At 33.4% G+C, this 19,345-nt stretch overlaps 2 protein-coding genes across 2 annotated transcripts; both read left to right on the forward strand.

Annotated features, from left to right (window-relative positions):
• The first annotated feature begins 5,035 nt into the window (after positions 1-5,035).
• On the forward strand, positions 5,036-7,348 carry LOC132752311 (uncharacterized). The gene is made up of 3 exons (XM_060742622.1): positions 5,036-5,790; positions 5,971-6,066; positions 6,861-7,348. Exons 1-3 carry the CDS (start codon positions 5,211-5,213, stop codon positions 7,346-7,348), a joined length of 1,164 nt encoding a protein of 387 aa, XP_060598605.1. The 5' UTR covers positions 5,036-5,210.
• A 3,014-nt stretch (positions 7,349-10,362) lies between these two features.
• LOC132752312 (uncharacterized) lies at positions 10,363-18,680 on the forward strand. Its single transcript, XM_060742623.1, has 5 exons — positions 10,363-10,387; positions 10,853-11,019; positions 11,713-11,764; positions 15,938-16,216; positions 17,073-18,680. Exons 1-5 carry the CDS (start codon positions 10,363-10,365, stop codon positions 17,792-17,794), a joined length of 1,245 nt encoding a protein of 414 aa, XP_060598606.1. The 3' UTR covers positions 17,795-18,680.
• The last annotated feature ends 665 nt before the right edge of the window (positions 18,681-19,345 follow it).

The following is a 19,345-nucleotide window of genomic DNA, read 5'->3' on the forward strand; positions in this document are numbered from 1 at the left end:
AAACAGAAATTGTTTTTTTGGACATGTCAACCATGAACCATTTATTCGCCATAAGTATGATCGTTTTATGTTTTTTTTGGCATCTGTACAAAACTTGAACTGTTGAAGAACGGTAACTTTCTGGACTCGAAAATAGAACGGTATCTACTAAATCTGTAATATGACAAGCAACGTTTAGTTGATAAATTCTGATTTGTAAACGTCATTAGTTCCAAAGACCGGCACATCTGTTTCCTGACTGATCCGTTGGTCCAGTTATCCCAAAAAAGTTGCCGTGAAATGAATTGCCATTTTCGTCACGAAATTAAATATGAAACCGGAGTCACCGTCCCAAAAATTCGCTTCCAGCAGATTAATAAGGTAGCTGTCCGCCGTAATACGTAATTAGTTCACTTTAAATAAAGCGTATAACTTAAAAAATAGATAAATTTTAGTAATAAACAAAGGCGAGAATCATTCCTCGCCAACATTATTTCTTTTGTGATAGGATCTAAATGTAATCATTTGTTAATTAGCATCACGTGATTTTGGGGGGGGGGGCTCGTGGCGAGTGGTTAAAAGTCGCTGACTTGAGATCACAGGTCCCTCACCAGCTTGTAGGTTCATGTTCCTTAACTCGGGGTTCGAAAATCTTTCATGTTAGGAAGCCATCCCAGCTGGCTTAACGGTCGGTGGTTCACCCAGGTGCCCGCTCGTGCCTTAAATAATGCCCGGAGGGGCACCTGGGGTTCTAGTCCTCCACCAATAAAGCTGGAAAACCAATCGACGAAAAATCTCGGCGGGACGCTCTAGGATGACCGACTAGAGCTGCACGGTCGCCCATTATGCTTTCCGGCGGCGACCTTAAAATAAAACGCATCAAAAAAAAAAAAAAAAAAAAAAAAAAAAGTTCAAATACTTAATTTATAGCACTCGTTGAATAAAATAATATTATGCTCGCCAGAGGCTTGCATAATATAATTTTATTCAACCTTATTTCACTTTAAAGCGTCTTTATTTTTGTCGGTAAGTAGTTGATAAATAGAATATTAAATTCGTGTGATGTTCATTAATGAAGTTGAATAAAATTATATTATGCAAGCCTCTGGCGAGCATAAAATATTATTTTATTCAACGAGTGCAATAAATTCATTAATGACACTTACACGAATTAATATTCTATTTATCACATACCTAAATAAAGACCGTTTAAAGTGAAATAAGAGTCATTTTTATTGACGCGTCTATAGTATATAAGCCAAACATTTTAGCGCGTGTTTTACACTATGTTTATAACGCAAAGGACGTCACGTCAAAATATATGCACGGTCGTGCATACCTTTTTTACCCGAGTCGCGAAATCGGCACGGGTGTGGATGATATTATTTTAGTAAAATTCAAGTGAATTTTGACCCGTACTCGTCTGACAAACATGTATTAGTCTGTTGTTAACGTACCGAACGTTGTGCGCCCCCCCCGCCAAAAATTCTGTGTTTTTTTTCTACCCAGGATTTTTAGGCACGAATTCGCTCGTTTCCTGATATATATTTCTGAAGCGGGAAGGGTACGTAAAGACTGGGGTCGGTCTCATTCTGGAAGATTAAACAAACGTGAAATAGTGATAGAAGTGTTTTTTTTTAAATTGTGTCTGACCCAAATGCTTTTTCATAACGGCCCGGGAAATGAATCGCTTGCCTTCGTTCGATTCTGGAAGTTTTCCTGGTATAGTATATTTTTTAAAGTGGTCATTTTTACATTTATTTTTTGGTTTTGAACACTTTTAAAGATGAACAACATGTTTTTATTATCAATCGGTCATATTTTTTCTTCCAGGTCCGATACTCGTGGCCTGTGTTCAAACCCTTTATCATAAGTTTAAAATGCCGCGCAGATAAACGATAGGATGATTTAAATCGAAAGTATGAAAACCCGATTTTTTAAAATTTTTTTTAATTTGAATGTTTGGAAGCCGTATCTTCTGAATTTTACACAAGTAAAAGATTTCGTTGGATTCTTTGTTTAAATATCTTTCGAAAAAATATATGTAATATGTTATGAGCTAATATCAAATTTCTCGCACCCGAATTAAGGGTTCTGATTTTATTGCAAATATGAATACCTTATTTACTGTCAAAGTTTTATCTCAATCTAGTAAGCATATAAATTTGAAAGCTTAGTTTTACAAAGTGCAACTAAACTGCGTCTATTTTATATCGTTTATGATTTCAGAAAGGTGAATATTGACCATTGTTTGTCTTTGCAGTAACGATAACGTTTTTTACATTTTTAATAACATAATAAGATCTAAACAACAAAGCAAAACAAACAACACAACTTTATATAAATTTGCAGTTTAAGTCTTAAGTTTTTGTTTTTTTTTTATAAGATGTATATATTTTCTTGTTTAAAACAAAAGACCTTTTTTCGTCTTCAATCCTGTAAAACCAAAAACAGGAAATTGAGTAAAACCAATGTCAGTTTGTTTCCCGCGCATGCGTAAGAAAGTTTCATTTTTTCTTGTTCTGTTTTTATGAACAGAGTAAGTTTTATCAATTTTGAATGCAAAAAAAACTTTTACCATGTTGCTTATATTGCAGAACTAGAAATCAATCTGTGGTAAACACCAAGGACATGGGCTTGTTACTGCAAGGACTAATGAATGTTTACTTGAAGGACTTATAACTTGTAAATTTAGCGTTATTTTTTATCATTGAACTTACAATTAAAAGTTTAATTAAATAAAAAAATGAAGATAAGGCTTTGAATTATTCTTAAATAGATCTTAAATTTGAATACATAAAACTAAGGGAAAACTCTTTTTTAAAGTTACAGACGGACAATTTTGTTATTAACGTGGACAAAAAATAAAGAAATGATATGGTGTTATCATTTATTTACAAACAATAATCATTTGTATTTAAGCACCATTACTACTTAACTATTTGTAAAAATTTATAAACATTTCACAATTGCCAACATGAAATTTTAAAGCGGGGAAAAGTTAGCAAAGTCTTTAAAGATAACCAGCAATGTTGTTAGTTCGCATTAATTCAGTCTAAAACCCGTCCCAGTAAAATTTTAAAAAACAAGTTCAAAAAAGAATACCATCAAAAAATTTTTTAAAAAGATTGATATTAAATCCCTATTTTTTAATCAGGTTTTTTTTAATTTAAAAATAATTAAAATTAAAGAAAAAGTTTTTTGGCCTTTTAAAATGAAAAATTTTTTATTCCGGGAATGACTGTAAAAAATTTTCCCAGAATTTTTTCTTGTGACAAACCCAAATTCTTTTTAACCTTACAAATTTTTAAAGTAAACCCTTTTCTGTCCCAAAATAAACCTGGGGCCCTTTTTAAAACCTTTTCAAGCTTAAATTAATTGGGCCAATTGACCTTAAAAATTTTTTGGTCCCAACTTTTTAACCCAAACAAAAAAAAAATAGAAACTTACAGTGTTCGAAAATTTTTTGATAAGTCATAAATTTTTTACGAGAGGCCAAAATGGGAAATTTTAAAAAGTAAAAAACATCATGTTCGGACTACTTAATGACTAATTTTTTAAGTAGTTTTGAAGACAACAATCTTCTTGTTTTGTAAAAAATGCCTTTTTAAAGGCTTGCTTGTGAATGAATAAGTAAAGTTTGATGATTCTATATTCGCCAAAGTAAACTGTAATTTATGCAAAAAATAAGTCTCTGTAGAGATAAGTACAAAATAAGCTTTCCTTCTATATACTAGTACTGCCTTATTACTTTTTTCTTTAAAAATCGCTCTACAGTTATTTTCGTTGGAAATTTGACATGCATTTCAATTACCACAATATGTATATTGTCCTTAGAGTAACTTAATGTTGAGGATTCTAAAGGGTGCAAGATTATTCAGAATTTTCCTCAATTTTAAACAAAAGCAATGTTACTGTAAAAAGCAAAAAATAAACCAATTGAATTATATATAACTGAAACAAAAAAGAAACTTCTCCCAAATTTGAATTTTAGATATGTTAGTACAGTACATTTGTTTGAATTTAAAAAATCCTTTCAATAAAAACAGGTTGTCCCTTTGAAAAAAAAAAAACATAAAGCCCGGGAAAATTTTTAAAAGGATAAATGTCAATTTTAGAATAAATAATTAATTTAAAATAATATGCCAACCCAAAAAAAATGTAAAATCGATCTGATTCCATAATTATATGTTAAAGAAAAAGTGTTGTTTTTTTTTACTTTCAGGGAACAGAATTTTTTTACTTGCAGTAAATTATTCTAAGGACAGTTACTGCAAGGACTTATTCAGGTTTTTTTTACAAGCCTGTTTTTCACAAAATTTAGTAAAAGGGGGGGCAATTTTGATCAATTTTTAAATTATGACTGAAAAATATTTGCTAAAGGGAGCTGCAATACAAAAGGGAATCTTTCTCATAATTAAATAATTAGAATCCTCGTTACTTAAAGGGACTAGCTGTTCGAAAATCATTTTGGTTTTTCTAACCTTTTAATCCAATGTCTTGCCAATTTTCTAAATCCTATTTAAAATTTTTCCATATGTTTCGTTGCTGTTAGCCATGTATTACACCTATCACCTTCTTTTGAAAGTAGCACACTGCACATATTTACTTTAAAAACCTAAATTAATCTATTTAGTACTGTTTACTTGGGAAGGAACTTTTTGTTTAAAAAGTTGGGGATAAAAATTATAACTTGCATTTTTGCAAATGAAATACTTAACTTGAGGCTTTTACTTATAAATATATTATATAAAAGGTTAAAATTTTGCGTTAGTTAACAAAAATATGTATTTTAGTAATACAAATTTACATGATAAACAGCTGAAATTGGGATTTTGACTTTAGGACGAGGGAAAATCAGTTTTAATTTAGGATTATGACACTACCAGAAAAAAAAATATGTTTAATATCTTATCCTGTCAATGTCTTAGTTTACAATATTTTATGTACTTACAAGCATGCACATTTATTTTTTATAAAATGATCATGCATTTTGTGAAAAATTGAAAAGGACAAGATTACAGGCGAAATCTGATATTGGCTCGTATAACAGAAACGAGGTTGTTAAATTCCGCCATGTTTGTTTTGTAGTTTTAATATTTCAGAAGTCAGAAATAATGTGTTAAACGGAAAATAGTTTAAATCATCTCGATATTCAAACAGTATATAACACAAGTGTTTATACAGATACACGTATACTTAAAACTGATTTATAAATTAGATTAGTAACTATGTCTTCAACAGGTACCGAACACTACAGTAGAATTATGCTGACATTAATGAAAGGTGGAACAAAACTAACAAGAAGACTTGTGGAGAAAAGAGTTAAAGATCTAAGCAAAAATGGTGGAGAAGATACTATCGATGAATTTTTGCTAAAAAACAAATCTTTGATATTAGAACAAAAGTTGGGAAAGAACAAGCAGGATGTGATTTTTCCACAGTCCGGACAAACGAATCTAGATTACTGGGACCTTTGCATGTTTTGTTCAATTCTGGAAGAAACGTGTGATCTGACACATATTACGAAGATGTATATCAAGAAGCTTTTAAAGATCAGAAACAAACTTTGTCATTTAAATGACCCAACGTTAGAAACGAGAAAATTCGACGAGTATACTGAACACATGAAATGCTGCTTTGAACACTGTTTAAAAGAGATCAATGATGACAAGTTTACTGAGGAAATGAATGCACTTGTTCAGTCATTAGCCACTGGTCCTTTGTCAATAGATGATACGCTTAAAGCTGTTCATAAGCTTTACCATCTAGAATGGACATATAGAGAAGAATTGGAAAAAATTGGGAATGGTAAATGTATCTTCTCAATATCTTTAAGCCATATTTAATATATCTTTTACAATATTGTACAAGTAATATGGTAATTATAATTGAAAATATATAACTCTGTATGTACTGAGTAAAAATAGCTCTGTGCCACTTAATTCAACATCAAATCAGTTAATACTTGAAATCTGTCTTTTAATTTAGGCCAAGACTCGACAAATGGAAAGATTGACACACTTATTGAAGAGGTTGGAAGACTTAATTCTCGTTTGTCATCTGACGCTTCTGCAGGCATTCCGGGTAATTTAAAGATTGTTTTCATATGAAATTTATACGTACAAAATCAGTACCAAATAAATGTTTATTGTGATAAATGTATAACTTCAGTCAATATGCTTGTTTGGATATTGTTGATATTGCTCTGCATCTTTAAGATATATAATTTGTTTCTATCACTTAACCCCACAGCTTATCAAATAAAAACATAGATAAATTCCTCCGTCAAAAGAAAAACTTCACTGCCCCCCCCCCCCCCCCCCCCCCTCGAACATATGTATGTATTTTATGTTACATTTTGAAATTTTAAATAGTTTCAACAAGCAACTTAACCTGTGTATATAATAATAGTTTGAATAGATAATAGATTTGTTAAACTTTTGCCTCTATTTAGGTTACGTGCGTTACACATTAGCACTCATGCGATTATATTCCCTTTTGCTATACACCTCATTCAAATGTTCATAGTTTAAGATAAGACATCAGTACTGGTATAATCATGGGATATCACATTTCGGTACAAGTATATAACTATTCGGTCAATATTTTGGTCTATTTTTGGAACAGAGGGACTGTCTTTTAACCACTTTAAAATCGCATGTCTGATTTTTGTTACCGAAATGATTACGGTGGATTGAAAAATACATAAATAAAAGGAACATGTTTATAAGTAAAACCTGTATAAACTACAGTGCAAAAATCAGTTCTAAAAATGGATAAATTTGTCATTTAAATTAAATTTTGATAAAAAGTCATTTTACTGTATACATTTTTAATATTATTCATCATTATTTTTTAATAACGTATGTCATATTCAGGTATTGGAATTGTGATAGAGGTTGAAAAGTGCAGTGCAGAAATGAAGAAAGAAATTTTAGATATTTTAGAGAAAAACTTCAACGAGGCTATAGAACAGAAAGTACCAAGTCTTGAGGAAGATCTTCCAAACGGTGCTCTACATACAATCAGGGAAACAGTTATACAAGTGTTTCGAGAGTTTTTAATAATGGGAAGACATGTAACATCTGTGAAGCAAAAGTGTCTGTTACTTACAATAAAATGTACATCAGTGAAAAGCTTTCTCGAAATGATCCGCGATTACAGAACTGGAGATCTCTCAAAACAACTCTCGGGCATTGAAACAGCTATAAAGAATTTGCCAGGTTGTGGTAATGTCCAACTTACCAATCTCATCTTCAAAGACGAATTCATGGAACTCATGGCTAACCTTGGTATATCAATTTTTGTATTACCATATACTTCACCTAGAAATATAACTGTCTTTATCCTTTTAATCTTATGTTGACATAATGTTGAAAGCAATTTATTTAGAATTTTCTTTAACACCAATAAAAAGATGTTTTTCTACTTATCAAAACTGTTAGATATAGTACTAATCATATTAATTTCAGTTTCTAAATTACATGAACGAGTTTTACAAGCCGAGTACACTGCCGCTCAAATAAGTTCGAATGCAGTTAACTCCATTCGTGTAACACTTCAATTTCCTACACTTTCTGAAAGAGAAACAGTACAAAACCGTTTTGAAACTAAAATGTTTGTGAACGGAATGAAGCGCATTGAAACAGAACTAAGGCAAAAGCTGAACGTAGAGAGTATGTCATTAACAGCCAAACTTGTAAAAGATGAAGCTGTAACGAATTTCGGTAAGTTATGTTGTTTTATAAAACATGTTGACAATGAAACTTATAATATTTATATTATTTTGTCTGAAAAACATATAACAATTTTAGTATTTTGCTTGAAATGAAATCAGATGTATTTAAGAGAGGCATCTGTTCTCTTCACTTATAAAGCTAGCTGGAACATCAACATATAGGATTTTGCCTGTAAAAATTGTCAGTGTGGCAAAAAAAATTGCGATAACAATTTACTTGCAGATGACGACGGGAGTGATTTTCAAATAGATGAAGAAAGTACCAGTGAATTTAAAGTAGATGATAAAACATTTCAAAAACAAGCCACTGAGACGCAGATTGTAGTGAAGGAAGAGATTGGCCCAGTTAAGGGTTCCTCATCTGGTAAATATGAAACATATTTCTCTAGACATTTTTGTATGGCTGTTAAAAAACTGGTCGTATTATAGGATCGTCCACTGTCGTGAGCAAATTCCTGACATACATGAAGGGATTTTGATAAAACTTCATAGAAATGTTCACCACTATAAGAAGCCGTGTCGCCGGCATGAACAAGTTAAGACCACAAATAGAGGTCTGTGAAAAATGCTTGTTCGGGGCAAAACTTCTTCATGCATAGTTGGATTTTCATATTACTCCGCACGAATGTTCAACGTTGTGAGGTGGTGTGTCGCGCCTATAATTCAGGTCCTAGCAGATAAGGTCAAGGTCAAATATGGGGTTCTAATTCTAATAAAAATATATAGAGTGTATAGGGACCATTAACAAATGGTCATTATCATGACAACATAACAACTTGCAATTAAGGTCATTGCCACTGAAGATGACAAAATATCCAGATTTTGTCCAGAGCATTTTTCCTACTCGCATGCTGGCCTTTCTCCTGAAACTTTACCATGTACGGACTCGATCAAACCGAGTCTGCAATTTTCATCTTATTTTGTTGTGATTAATGATTATTAGGGATCACTTCCTTTCCAGATTTTTTACCAGACACAGGGACAATTTTTCAGACGGGCAGGCGTCAACTTTTGGTTTCTGCTCAATAACTTGGGCTACCAAGGTGTCTGTGATCAAGACCAAGGTCACTGATGCTAAAAATATATAATTTAGTTTCCGCTCAATAATTTGAGTATGCTTAGATAGAGAAATAAAGAGTCCCTAAATTAAGCCCATCACGGCAAAATTGAAAATGTTGCAGGCTCCTGTTCATGGACGGTACCAAAGGGATAATACGCTTTGATTTGATATTATACCTTACCTTACCCGCCCCCCCCCCCAGTCCCTGTTACAACCCCTATATTATATTGCCTTAAGTCAATTTCCAAATTTAGTATTCATAACAACAATAATATGACACTCTTGTGCAATTTTCATTATACCACTGCAGTATTAGTTATACAAGGTTAGCAACTCCTTTGTCCTTCCAGTTCTTAGATTCTACCCAAATTTACATTCAATGTCATAACTCAGCCAAATTTCTATATATTTTTAGAAACTTGATCTCGATCAATAGAGTATAGATATATTTATGCAATGACATCTTTCATATTAAGCAGTGTCAAGTATTTTGTTTTATACGAACACTGAAACAGCCGGTAACGTGAAATCTGACAAGATCTGATTCACGAAAACATTGAAATTTCCACGACTGAATCGCTAAAAAGAGGCAATGTTACGTATGAAATACCATTGCATCAGTAAAGCCTATTAAAACGATCGATGACACTTACCAACGAAAATGCGGTCTAAATCTATTTTATACCACAGCTACACAATGAAATGTAGGAGGGCGAAAGAGTTGCCACACTTGCATAACTAGACTATAGAGGTATAATGAAAATTGTGTAAAAGTGTCATTGTTATGAACACTTAATTGACTTAAGATCATATATTGGGAGTAGTAACAGGGATTTGAGGGAGGGGGGTCAGGAAGGGGATAATGTCAGATCAGATCAAAGCGTCTTATCCCTTATATGGGCGGTACTGGAGAGTGCAAGTTACCTTCCATGTCCCCTAGCACCGGCTTAAGCAGGATTCAACATTTAAACATGAAAATGATGAATTTTTTAATGAAGAGACATCCGCAAATGTGTTCTTGTCGGCGCAAAGAAATTTGTTTAAGATTTTTTGGGCCTATTGACACCAAACTTGATGTGTTAATAGCTTGTGTCGAGAGGGAGCTTGCGATTTCTACCCAGGTGTCTGTTATCAAGGTCTAGGTCCCTGTTGCTAAAATAGAAATTCAGTTTTAAGTTTGCTTAGGTCTATTGACGCCAAAAATGCTGTATAGGTAGTTAATATAATGAGACAGCTTGGGGTTGCTACCAAGATGATCAAGCTCAATGTCACTGTTGCTAAAAATAGATATTCATCATTATTTCTTCGCTGCAATATTTCATTCCTTATTCCTGTCACATCAATACATTACAAATAAATGAAACATTTTAAAAATTCATTACACTAGTCAATTATAATTAATTATGTAAACAACACAAAAAAATCGTTTTTATAAACAATATAAACATTTACTGTTTATCTACACTATCACCCTTAGCTGTTTAAAACATACAAGTTCTTTCCTTATTACATTTTAAAAGTTCTATTTTAACACCTTAACGAATTCAAGTAAGGGGTCAGGAAGAATGGTAATATGTCCACAATGATTAATACTGTACATGAAAAAAGTGATTGTAAATATTTAACATATAATTTTTAAAACTCTGCATCATCAGACCATTATGCTGTTTTCTTCTTGATTCACTCCACACATCCCCTCCCGTAAGTATATGACCAACACATACTTGCAAATATCTTCATCAACAATACCTTAAGTATTTTTTATTAAAAAACTACATTTTAATTGTTATTCCCCAAATTGAAAAAAAGCTTTATTTGGCTACTTCTGGTTACTTTTTTAAAAGCTACATGGCGATAATATGTGACAAATGAAACTTTGTTTCCTGCAAAAAAAATCCACAATTCTAGTTGTTGTTGATTTTAATTATATAAGATTGAATATGTTTTATTCTAAGATTGTTATTCATTGGCGTAGCCTCTAACAATTGACACGAAAACAGCTATTTTACTAGATTACGGATAAACAATGTTAAGGTGTTTAATATGGGGAACAATTATGTTTTATATTTCAGAGCGTTCAGGCTTGAAATTAAAGAAGGAGAAAAGATATCACAATAACCTATTCGTTAAGGTTGAAAATGTTGGAGCAATAAACTTTGTAACTGTGTCCAGTAAAGAGGGCATGCGTGTTCTGATGAAAAGTCTGTGCGATGAACTGCAAATACCAGAAGCTGCTTTTGTATGTATTTCATTTGTTTAATATGGTAAACCCACATGGAAATTTGGACAAAGTGCAATGCTGAAAATTTATAAAATAAAAATGTTTCACTGTTTTAATACTGATTTAACATATTTTTGATGGTTACTGTCAAGTCGGTTCACCTAACCAGCTTTCCTTGATAACGAACATGCAATTACCAATTTCTCTGCAAGTCACTAACTACTTATCCTTTATGAACTGTAGTCTCAATCTCTATGCACATACATCAGACAGAAAATTCCCTTCGCCTGAGAATCACACCAGCGACCTTTAGACTTCTATTTGCTGAGATAAGCCGGCGGACTCAATGGTAATTTGATCATAGCAATGCCAGTTAATGCTCTTCATTAACGGAATATCTATGCAGCATTAAAAAAACTGGTGTAAATGACAAATCAACCTAAATCAATGCTATCTTAAGAAGTTTTCATCTCAAGTTTTTCTCTTTTAGTTCAGAACCCTATATGAGAAAGACGCTATGTAGGAACCTTTGGCGTTCACTAATCTAAGTGGATCTTGAACTTGCAGTATTGTTATTCAAAATATATAAAGTCAGGACTGGCTTAAGACTTGGTTGTAATATCTTGTATTCACTAGTACTCTAGAACATAACGGTTTAGATTGAGTTGAATAAAAAGTATAATTGTTAATTCAGTGTCACAACCTTTACAGGAAAGTGTTTTTGAAAAGAAGATGGACTCTGAGAAGATTGTTTGCGAAAAAGGTAAATTTTACACTCTTGTTACATCGTCTGTTTCGAAGGAAGAGTCGAGCTTTTATTATCACTGTGTCATTGTCGTCATCGTTGTCAAAAACTTTATTCAGTCATTTCATCTTGTAATTGATGCTTATCATGACAAAGTGCAGTTGTATGAGAAAAGCCATACTTTAAAAAACAATATAATTTTAGTTATGCCCACATTTTTCTTAAACGTTTGTCGAAATTGAATGCCCTCAACAGGCGAGGGTTAACATCTCGTGCCGTGCACTTGTTTTTAACCCTGTAATTGCTGCATTTGTATATTGAATTTTTCTGCTATGAATTTAGAACAGACTATTTGAAAATAAAGTGATTTCAATATTAATACGAACAGTTAAGATCAGACTGCATGGATATGCAGACTCGCCTGGTTGTAGACTAAATCTCTTTACTCTTGTTTGCATTATGAGATGACTGTTATCACTAAGAACAGAAATAAATTTAATGTCTTATTATAACACACTACAGATTTTGATATAACTCAATAATCCAATCGTGGTCCCAATCACAAAAAAAAAGTCGAAATCATACAAGTCTGCTGAACAAATTGCTACCAGAGCTAAATAAAGAAATAATGTTGTGATTTCTGTTCCTCCTCAACTGCTAGGCAAATTTTGTTTAAACTCAATTTGAATGAGCTGATAATTAAATCTTGTTAATGTTAACCATATCCACAGGTGAGCAATTAAGGGCCATCATGACCCTCTTCTGTACCATCATTGAGTTAGATATAACTTAAAGCAACATTTTGTCCCCTCACCAAAGGCAATAGAGATATTAGGAATGGTCTCAGTCCGTCCATGCATGTGTGCATGCATCCGAGCTTTCAGTTAGGTGGCTAAGAAACAATGAGTAACTACTTTTATTTTGATGTCATTCATTTTGTAAGCTTTTATGCGGCTAGCTCAGGGTGAGCTTTTAGGATCATTGAATGTCCGTCGTCTGTCGTCCGTCTACATTTGTTCATTAACACTCTAGCGGTCACATTTTTGCCTCAATCATCATCAAACCTGGTCATGATGCTTATCTAGGTGATAGCTCGGATGAGTTTGAACATTGGTCATCTCGGATGAAAGACTAGGTCACAGTCCTGAGCTAAAAAAAGAAAATCCTTGTTAACACTCTAGCGGTCACATTTTTGCCTCAATCAACATCAAACTCTGTCAGGATGCTTGTCTAGGTAATAGCTCAGAGAACTTCTAACAAGGGTCATCTCGGATGAAAAACTATATCACAGGAGCTAAAATAGAAAAACCTTGTTAACACTCTAGTGGTCACATTTTTGACTCAATCATCATCAAACTTGGTCATGATACTTGTCTAGTGATACCTCAGATGAGTTCGAACATTGGTCATCTCGGATGAAAAACTAGGTCACAGGAGCTTAAAATAGAAAAACCTTGTTAACACTCTAGTGGTCACATTTTTGACTCAATCATAATCAAACTTGGTCTGGATGTTTTTTAAGGTAATTGCTCGGATGAGTTCCAACATTGGTCATCTCGGATGAAAAATAGGTCCCGAAAGCTAAAGATAGAAAAACCTTGTTAACACACTAGTGGTCACATTTTCGACATGAGGACCGTTGAATGTCCGTCATCTATCGTTTGTTAACACTCTAGCGGTCACATATTTGCCTCAATCATCATCAAACTTTGTCAGGATGCTTATCTAGGTAATTGCTGGGATGTGTTCGAACATGGGTGGGTCATCTCGGATGAAAAACTAGGTCACAGGAGCTAAATATAGAAGAACCTTGTCAACACGCCAGCACTACTGGGAAAAGGTTACTATAAATAAAATAGGTTTAAAGACCCAGTCCTCCCCTTTGGTGCTGTTACACAAGACCTGGCGGAGGACTGTGGTATTAAGGATTCAAACATTGTTGAGAAGCGGCCCATGGAGGTTCCGCCGTGGACCCTGACCTTGCCTGAGGTCGACATCACGTTACAAGAAAAAGTGAACAAATCTGATTTGCCGCATCTCGCAAATACAGAAACAAAAATCTTAATTAACAAATATATAGGTCAAACACACATTTATACGGATGGATCAAAGGACTATGATATGCAATAAATTAAGCTATCATTAAATATAGTTATTAGGGTGTTTTTTTATTCCCAATAAAGAAGGCGTACGCGTATAAGCGTCTTCCCCCTTTTTAATTTAAGTTTAAATTTTAAATACAGCTTTTTAATCTTAGTGTGGGATATAATCCCACCTTTTTCCGGCCCCATCTAATGTAATTATTTGCATATTTGGGGCAGGAAATATTGTACTCACTAGTCACATATGCAGATATTAACTAAATACAGTTTTTTTACCTGTAATAAATGAAGCATATGCTCGCCCATATGGTTTTATACCGGTGGCGAGGGTAAATAAACCCAACACAACAACAACAACGCCAGCAGTCGCATTTTTGTCTCAATTATCATCAAACTTGGTCAGGATGCTTGTCTTGGTAATTGCTGAGATTAGATTGAACTTTCGTCATCTCGGATGAAAAACTAGGTCACAGGAGCTCAAATTAGAAAAACCTTGTTAACACTCTAGTGGTCACATTTTTAACTCAATTATCATCAAACTTGGTCAGGATGCTTGTCTAGGTAATTGCTGGGATGAGGTCGAACATGGGTCATCTCGGATGAAAAACAAAGTCACAGGAGCTAAAAATAGAAAAAACCTTGTAAACACTCTAGTGGTCACATTTTTTGAAACTTAGTCAGGATGCTTGTCTAGGTAATTGCTCGGATGAGTTTGAACATGGGTCATCTCGGATGAAAAACTAGGTCATATGAGCTAAAAGTAGAAACATCTTGTTAACACTCTAGTGGCTACTGTTTTTATACAAATATCCTGGAAATTGTCTGAAGGTTTGTTTGATGATTTCTTGGTCAAGTTTGAATATGTATCCTTGGGGATAAAAACTAGGTCACACCGCCCAAATATGAAAAAATCCTTGTTTACACTCTAGTGATCACATTTTTTTACTCGATTATCATCAAACTTGGTGAGGATGCTTGTCTTAGTAATTGCTGGGATGAGGTCGTACATGGGTCATCTCGGATGAAAAACTAGGTCACAGGAGCTAAAAATATAAAAACCTTGTTTACACTATAATGGTCACATTTTTGACTCGATTATCATCAAACTTGGTCAGGATGCTTGTCTAGGTATTTGCTCGGATAAGTGTTAACATGGGTCGTCTCGAATGAAAAACTAGGTCACATAAAAACCTTGTTAACACTCTAGTGGCTACTATTTGATCCAAATATCCTGGAAATTGGAGATTTATAGGTGAAGTTCGAATATGGGTCACCTGGGGTTAAAAATTAGGTCACACTGCTCAAATATGGGTAATCCTTTTTAACACTCTTGTGGTCACATTTTCGACTCGCATGTCATGAAACTTGGTCAGAATGCTTGTCTAGGTAATTGTTCGGATTAGTTCGATGGGTCAAGTGAGCGATCTAGGGCCATGTTGGCCCTCTTGTTCATGATTTCCTCTCATTAAGTAAAATGTACGAAATAACAACCTTCGGGTAACTTCTTCCTAGCAGTGGGATTAACCATGGCTCTTGTTCTATTATGTTTTCTTTAATGCCACAGCTGGTAGTATATCTAATGCCATGTTTTCTCTACAACTGTTTAAAATGAATGTTGTAGGGAAGTTGGAAAATAATCAATTTCAAAAAAACCGGTTAGTGCAGATACAAAATTTTTGTAATGTGAATCTTCATTGTTATATGATTTTATACCTTAAAAACAAATGCTATACCAGCACAATAAAATAATTCATATGAAGCGGTTTGGATCGATATGTTTGTCCCATTAGACCGAGTAACTACCCACGGGTAGGTACTCGAAGGATATTCCGATCAGAATCTCAAACACATGTCAGATAATTTTCTTGCATATTGTACCATAATTTAAATGGTATGTATACCTCAATACATTAATTGTTATTGAAAATTATATCACCCTAAGAATATAAAATGTGCTGAAATAATTTCATTTTGGAGCATGTGACTCATATGGACGGCCTATGCCTAAATATCTAGCATCAGTAAAATTAACAGAATCACCAGTCTGATTTGCGAAAACGAACATATCATTTACTACCTTCTGTTACAGATGAGGAAGGAAATGGGCTAAAAGAATATATATCACAAGATTTTGAAAACCTGACACCAGAAGAGCGAGGAAACGTTACTTCAGAAGTGAATAGACGGGCTGGTGAGGAATTTGCAAACCTGCACAGAAAAGTGCTGACACAGCTTGATGTTAACCTTTTTGCAGAATATATGAAATGTGTCGGGGCCTTGGTTAACAACGGAGAATTGTTCGGAACCGTGTTCCGAGCAGGCGACGTTTATCTTATGACAACTTTCAATGTTATTCAAAGGATAATTGGTAGGTACTTAAAGGCTGTCTGCATGAAATTAATGCTGAAAAGGGTATGAAATGCCTTTTTATACACTTAAAGGGTGGCATACTGTTATTATCTTCACTTTTAAAGAAAAAGTGTGGAGCTGTTGTCACGACCCATTCATCAGCATTGGCATTAGCATCGGTTAACCTTTTTGTTAAAGGTCCATTTTCTCCGAGTAAAAGCTATTCACTTCAAACATGTTAATTATTATAAAAGGATTTTATTTCTTTTAGGGACAGATAACCCTAAAACTATTTTTTTTGCAAACTTGCTCAGTGATCCCCTAGTCTTTTTGCGTGAAATGTTCCTTTTTCATATTCTAAAGTTTAAATAAATTCCATGAAACACTTTTCATTTTGCCATATGTAACTTTAGCATAACGTTTTCAAGAAGATTTGTCATTCCCAGAATGCCAGGTCAATAGCTTTAATAGTGATGGATCTTTTTCAATGTCCAAATAGTACATTGGTGGTTATGTCTCGTCATATCTTTGTCATTCATTGTTGGATGCTTTTTTTTAATAATTCGGTATACTTAGAATATAAGAAAATGTTCATGATTTTTTTTTAATTTTATAACACTCTTTATAATAACAATGCCTTTGTTGTATGTTAAACGTAAGGTTTCTTTTAATGGGCCCAGCTTTTGGGCATTTATTTGTTTCCAGCAACAAGTTTTGTATAATTATAATTAATATTTGTCTGTCCTTAATCTTAACATAATTCTGTTTATGTAAAAGGCCATGTTTTAAGTTAACAACATTTTAAGTCACTAAAAACTTCTGTTTGAATATATTATCTGGGGATATTAAAAAACTACTTAATTTTATTATTTCAGATCCGTGTAATACTGGTCAAGCTGATTATACACTCATTGAAGCCGAAAATGTTTTCGTCAATTTCAACTCTTCGGTATTGGACATACCCGATTATAAGTTCAGAGTACGCCATGTCATTTCAACCGACACACCACTTCTGGACTATACAGTTCTGCAGATAATAAACAATAATGATACGTTGCCAAAGGGACTGAAGTTGGATAAGAAGCCTCATAACACTGAAACAAGACCGTTATACGGAATTGGTTACGGTAACCCTGAAACCCCTTTCTATAAGGTGCTAGATAATTCCTGTCCTATCATTTCCTCAATAAATACGAGAATTCTGGATTGTGTGAAATGGCTTGATGAAACCCAAGATAAAAATGTACCTCAAGTTGCTGGGCTTAATCGGTCACAGTACTTTAAGGCACATGTTCAGGCGATGGGGTTTGATCCTAATATTGTAGATAAAGGATACCAGTGTATTGGTAGGGAACAGCATATTTTCATAAATGCTTATATGGAACGCGGAGCGTCTGGTTCTCCTTTTCTGACAAGTGACGGATGTGTCAAGGGTGTACTTATTAGCGGTTATCCAGCTTTTTATTTTCATCTTCCTAAAATTGTAAGGTCTGGCTTTCCGAGGGATAAAACATTTGAATGTATTTTGAAATTGGAATATGTACACCAACATATTTTAGAACGGGACCCAGAAATAGCTAATAAATTGTTCGGCTAAACCCACATTAGAAATTCTCTTTTGGGCTTATTTATTCTGAGATTGTACAAACAGTTTCTCAAGACATCCTTGTTTCTTTTTGAAATTTCTGAGTTGTCAATCTATTTATGAATGGAACCAAGACATAGTTTATAAATTGAGCGGCTTAATACCAAATTAGAAATGTTCTTTTTGGCTTAGTTATTCGGAGATTGTTCAAATAGTTTCTAAAGACTTCTCATTTTTCTTTTTTGAAATTCCTGAGTTGTCAATCTATTTATGTTTCGATAAAAATAAAATTAAGACGAGACTAGTTTAGGTCTCATGAGAAATTAGAATGAGTAAGGTAAAGAGCATAATAGATTTTGCACTTTTGCACCCAAATTTTGTTTAACTTATAATTGTATAAGTTTGCCTGTGAATTTAGGTTTATGTGTATAAAATGTATTCCTTCTTATGATGTTGTTTCGATAAAAGCTTTTGCCAATTTAACATATTACACCCCCACTTTGATCAAGCACTTATCTAAGCATCCATTATTTTACCGGTCGCTTCATTACGACTGTACTTGTTAAGCAAAACATACATTTGTACATACTATTACTGTGTCGTTCAACAGAATTTCTAATTATCATGGTTGTCAATTCTCGCGCAGTTTACATATCTTGAAGTCAGACACAATGTGAAGCCAATACTAGAATCTTTACTAGTACATTTAATCTGGATATCAGATCTGTTAACTGTGACATCAATCTCTGTTCTGATATTGATCTGTTTGCTGCAATTTGAATTCATCTTTTGTGACATTGATCCATCAGCTGTGACATTTATCCATCTGCTTTGACATCAATCCTTCTACTTTGACATTAATCAGTATGCTTTGACATAATCTGCTGCGACAAAAAATCAATTTATAGTTCAATTTGTTGTGAATGTCAATTGACTGCTGTGACATTAATCCATCTGGTTTCACATTCATTCATTTATTTTGACATTAAACATTCTGCTCTGCCACTGATAGATAATTTGTGACATTAGTCCATCTGATTTGCCAAATAAAGAAACTGTATTGAAACATAAAATGTGAATTACTTACACAAATAAGCTTGGGTACTTAAAAAAATGTGCAGAAGATAACTGAAAAATATACATTGAAAATCCAATTGAGTTGTAATGCTTTTCAAGATTGGGTTATTCTTCATAATAAGAAACAATATTCTTTTGAAAAGACATATTGATTGAAAAATCTGAAATTTTGCACACAAGTAATTGGTCTAGACCTAGATCAATTGGAACATTAATCTAGAAAAATTATTTCCAGCCCTATCATGTCACAAACACTCTGTGCAGTCCCTGTACAGTAAATTTGCTGTCCTATTATTAAATCTTCTGTTAGATTGATCTATCTGTGGTGACATTAATATATCTGCTTTGACATTCATCCATTTGCTGTTACATTTATCCACCTGCTAGCCATGTGTCTGTTGTATATTTCTTCTTTAATTGATTTAAATTTGTGATGTATTTAGCTGTAATTAGCATGGTCTGATTTCGAATTAATTGTTTGGTACT

Source organism: Ruditapes philippinarum, unplaced genomic scaffold, assembly GCF_026571515.1.
Source record: "Ruditapes philippinarum isolate M1 unplaced genomic scaffold, ASM2657151v2 ctg8826_1_1_1_1, whole genome shotgun sequence".
Taxonomy (NCBI): domain Eukaryota; kingdom Metazoa; phylum Mollusca; class Bivalvia; order Venerida; family Veneridae; genus Ruditapes; species Ruditapes philippinarum.

Coding starts and splice junctions, on each gene's coding strand:
- LOC132752311 (XM_060742622.1), top strand. CDS start 5,211: ATGTCTTCAACAGGTACCGAACACTACAGTAGAATTATGCTGACATTA. Junction 5,791..5,970: donor ATTGGAAAAAATTGGGAATG/GTAAATGTATCT, acceptor CTTTTAATTTAG/GCCAAGACTCGACAAATGGA. Junction 6,067..6,860: donor CGCTTCTGCAGGCATTCCGG/GTAATTTAAAGA, acceptor TGTCATATTCAG/GTATTGGAATTGTGATAGAG.
- LOC132752312 (XM_060742623.1), top strand. CDS start 10,363: ATGATTAATACTGTACATGAAAAAA. Junction 10,388..10,852: donor TAATACTGTACATGAAAAAA/GTGATTGTAAAT, acceptor TTTATATTTCAG/AGCGTTCAGGCTTGAAATTA. Junction 16,217..17,072: donor TGTTATTCAAAGGATAATTG/GTAGGTACTTAA, acceptor TTATTATTTCAG/ATCCGTGTAATACTGGTCAA.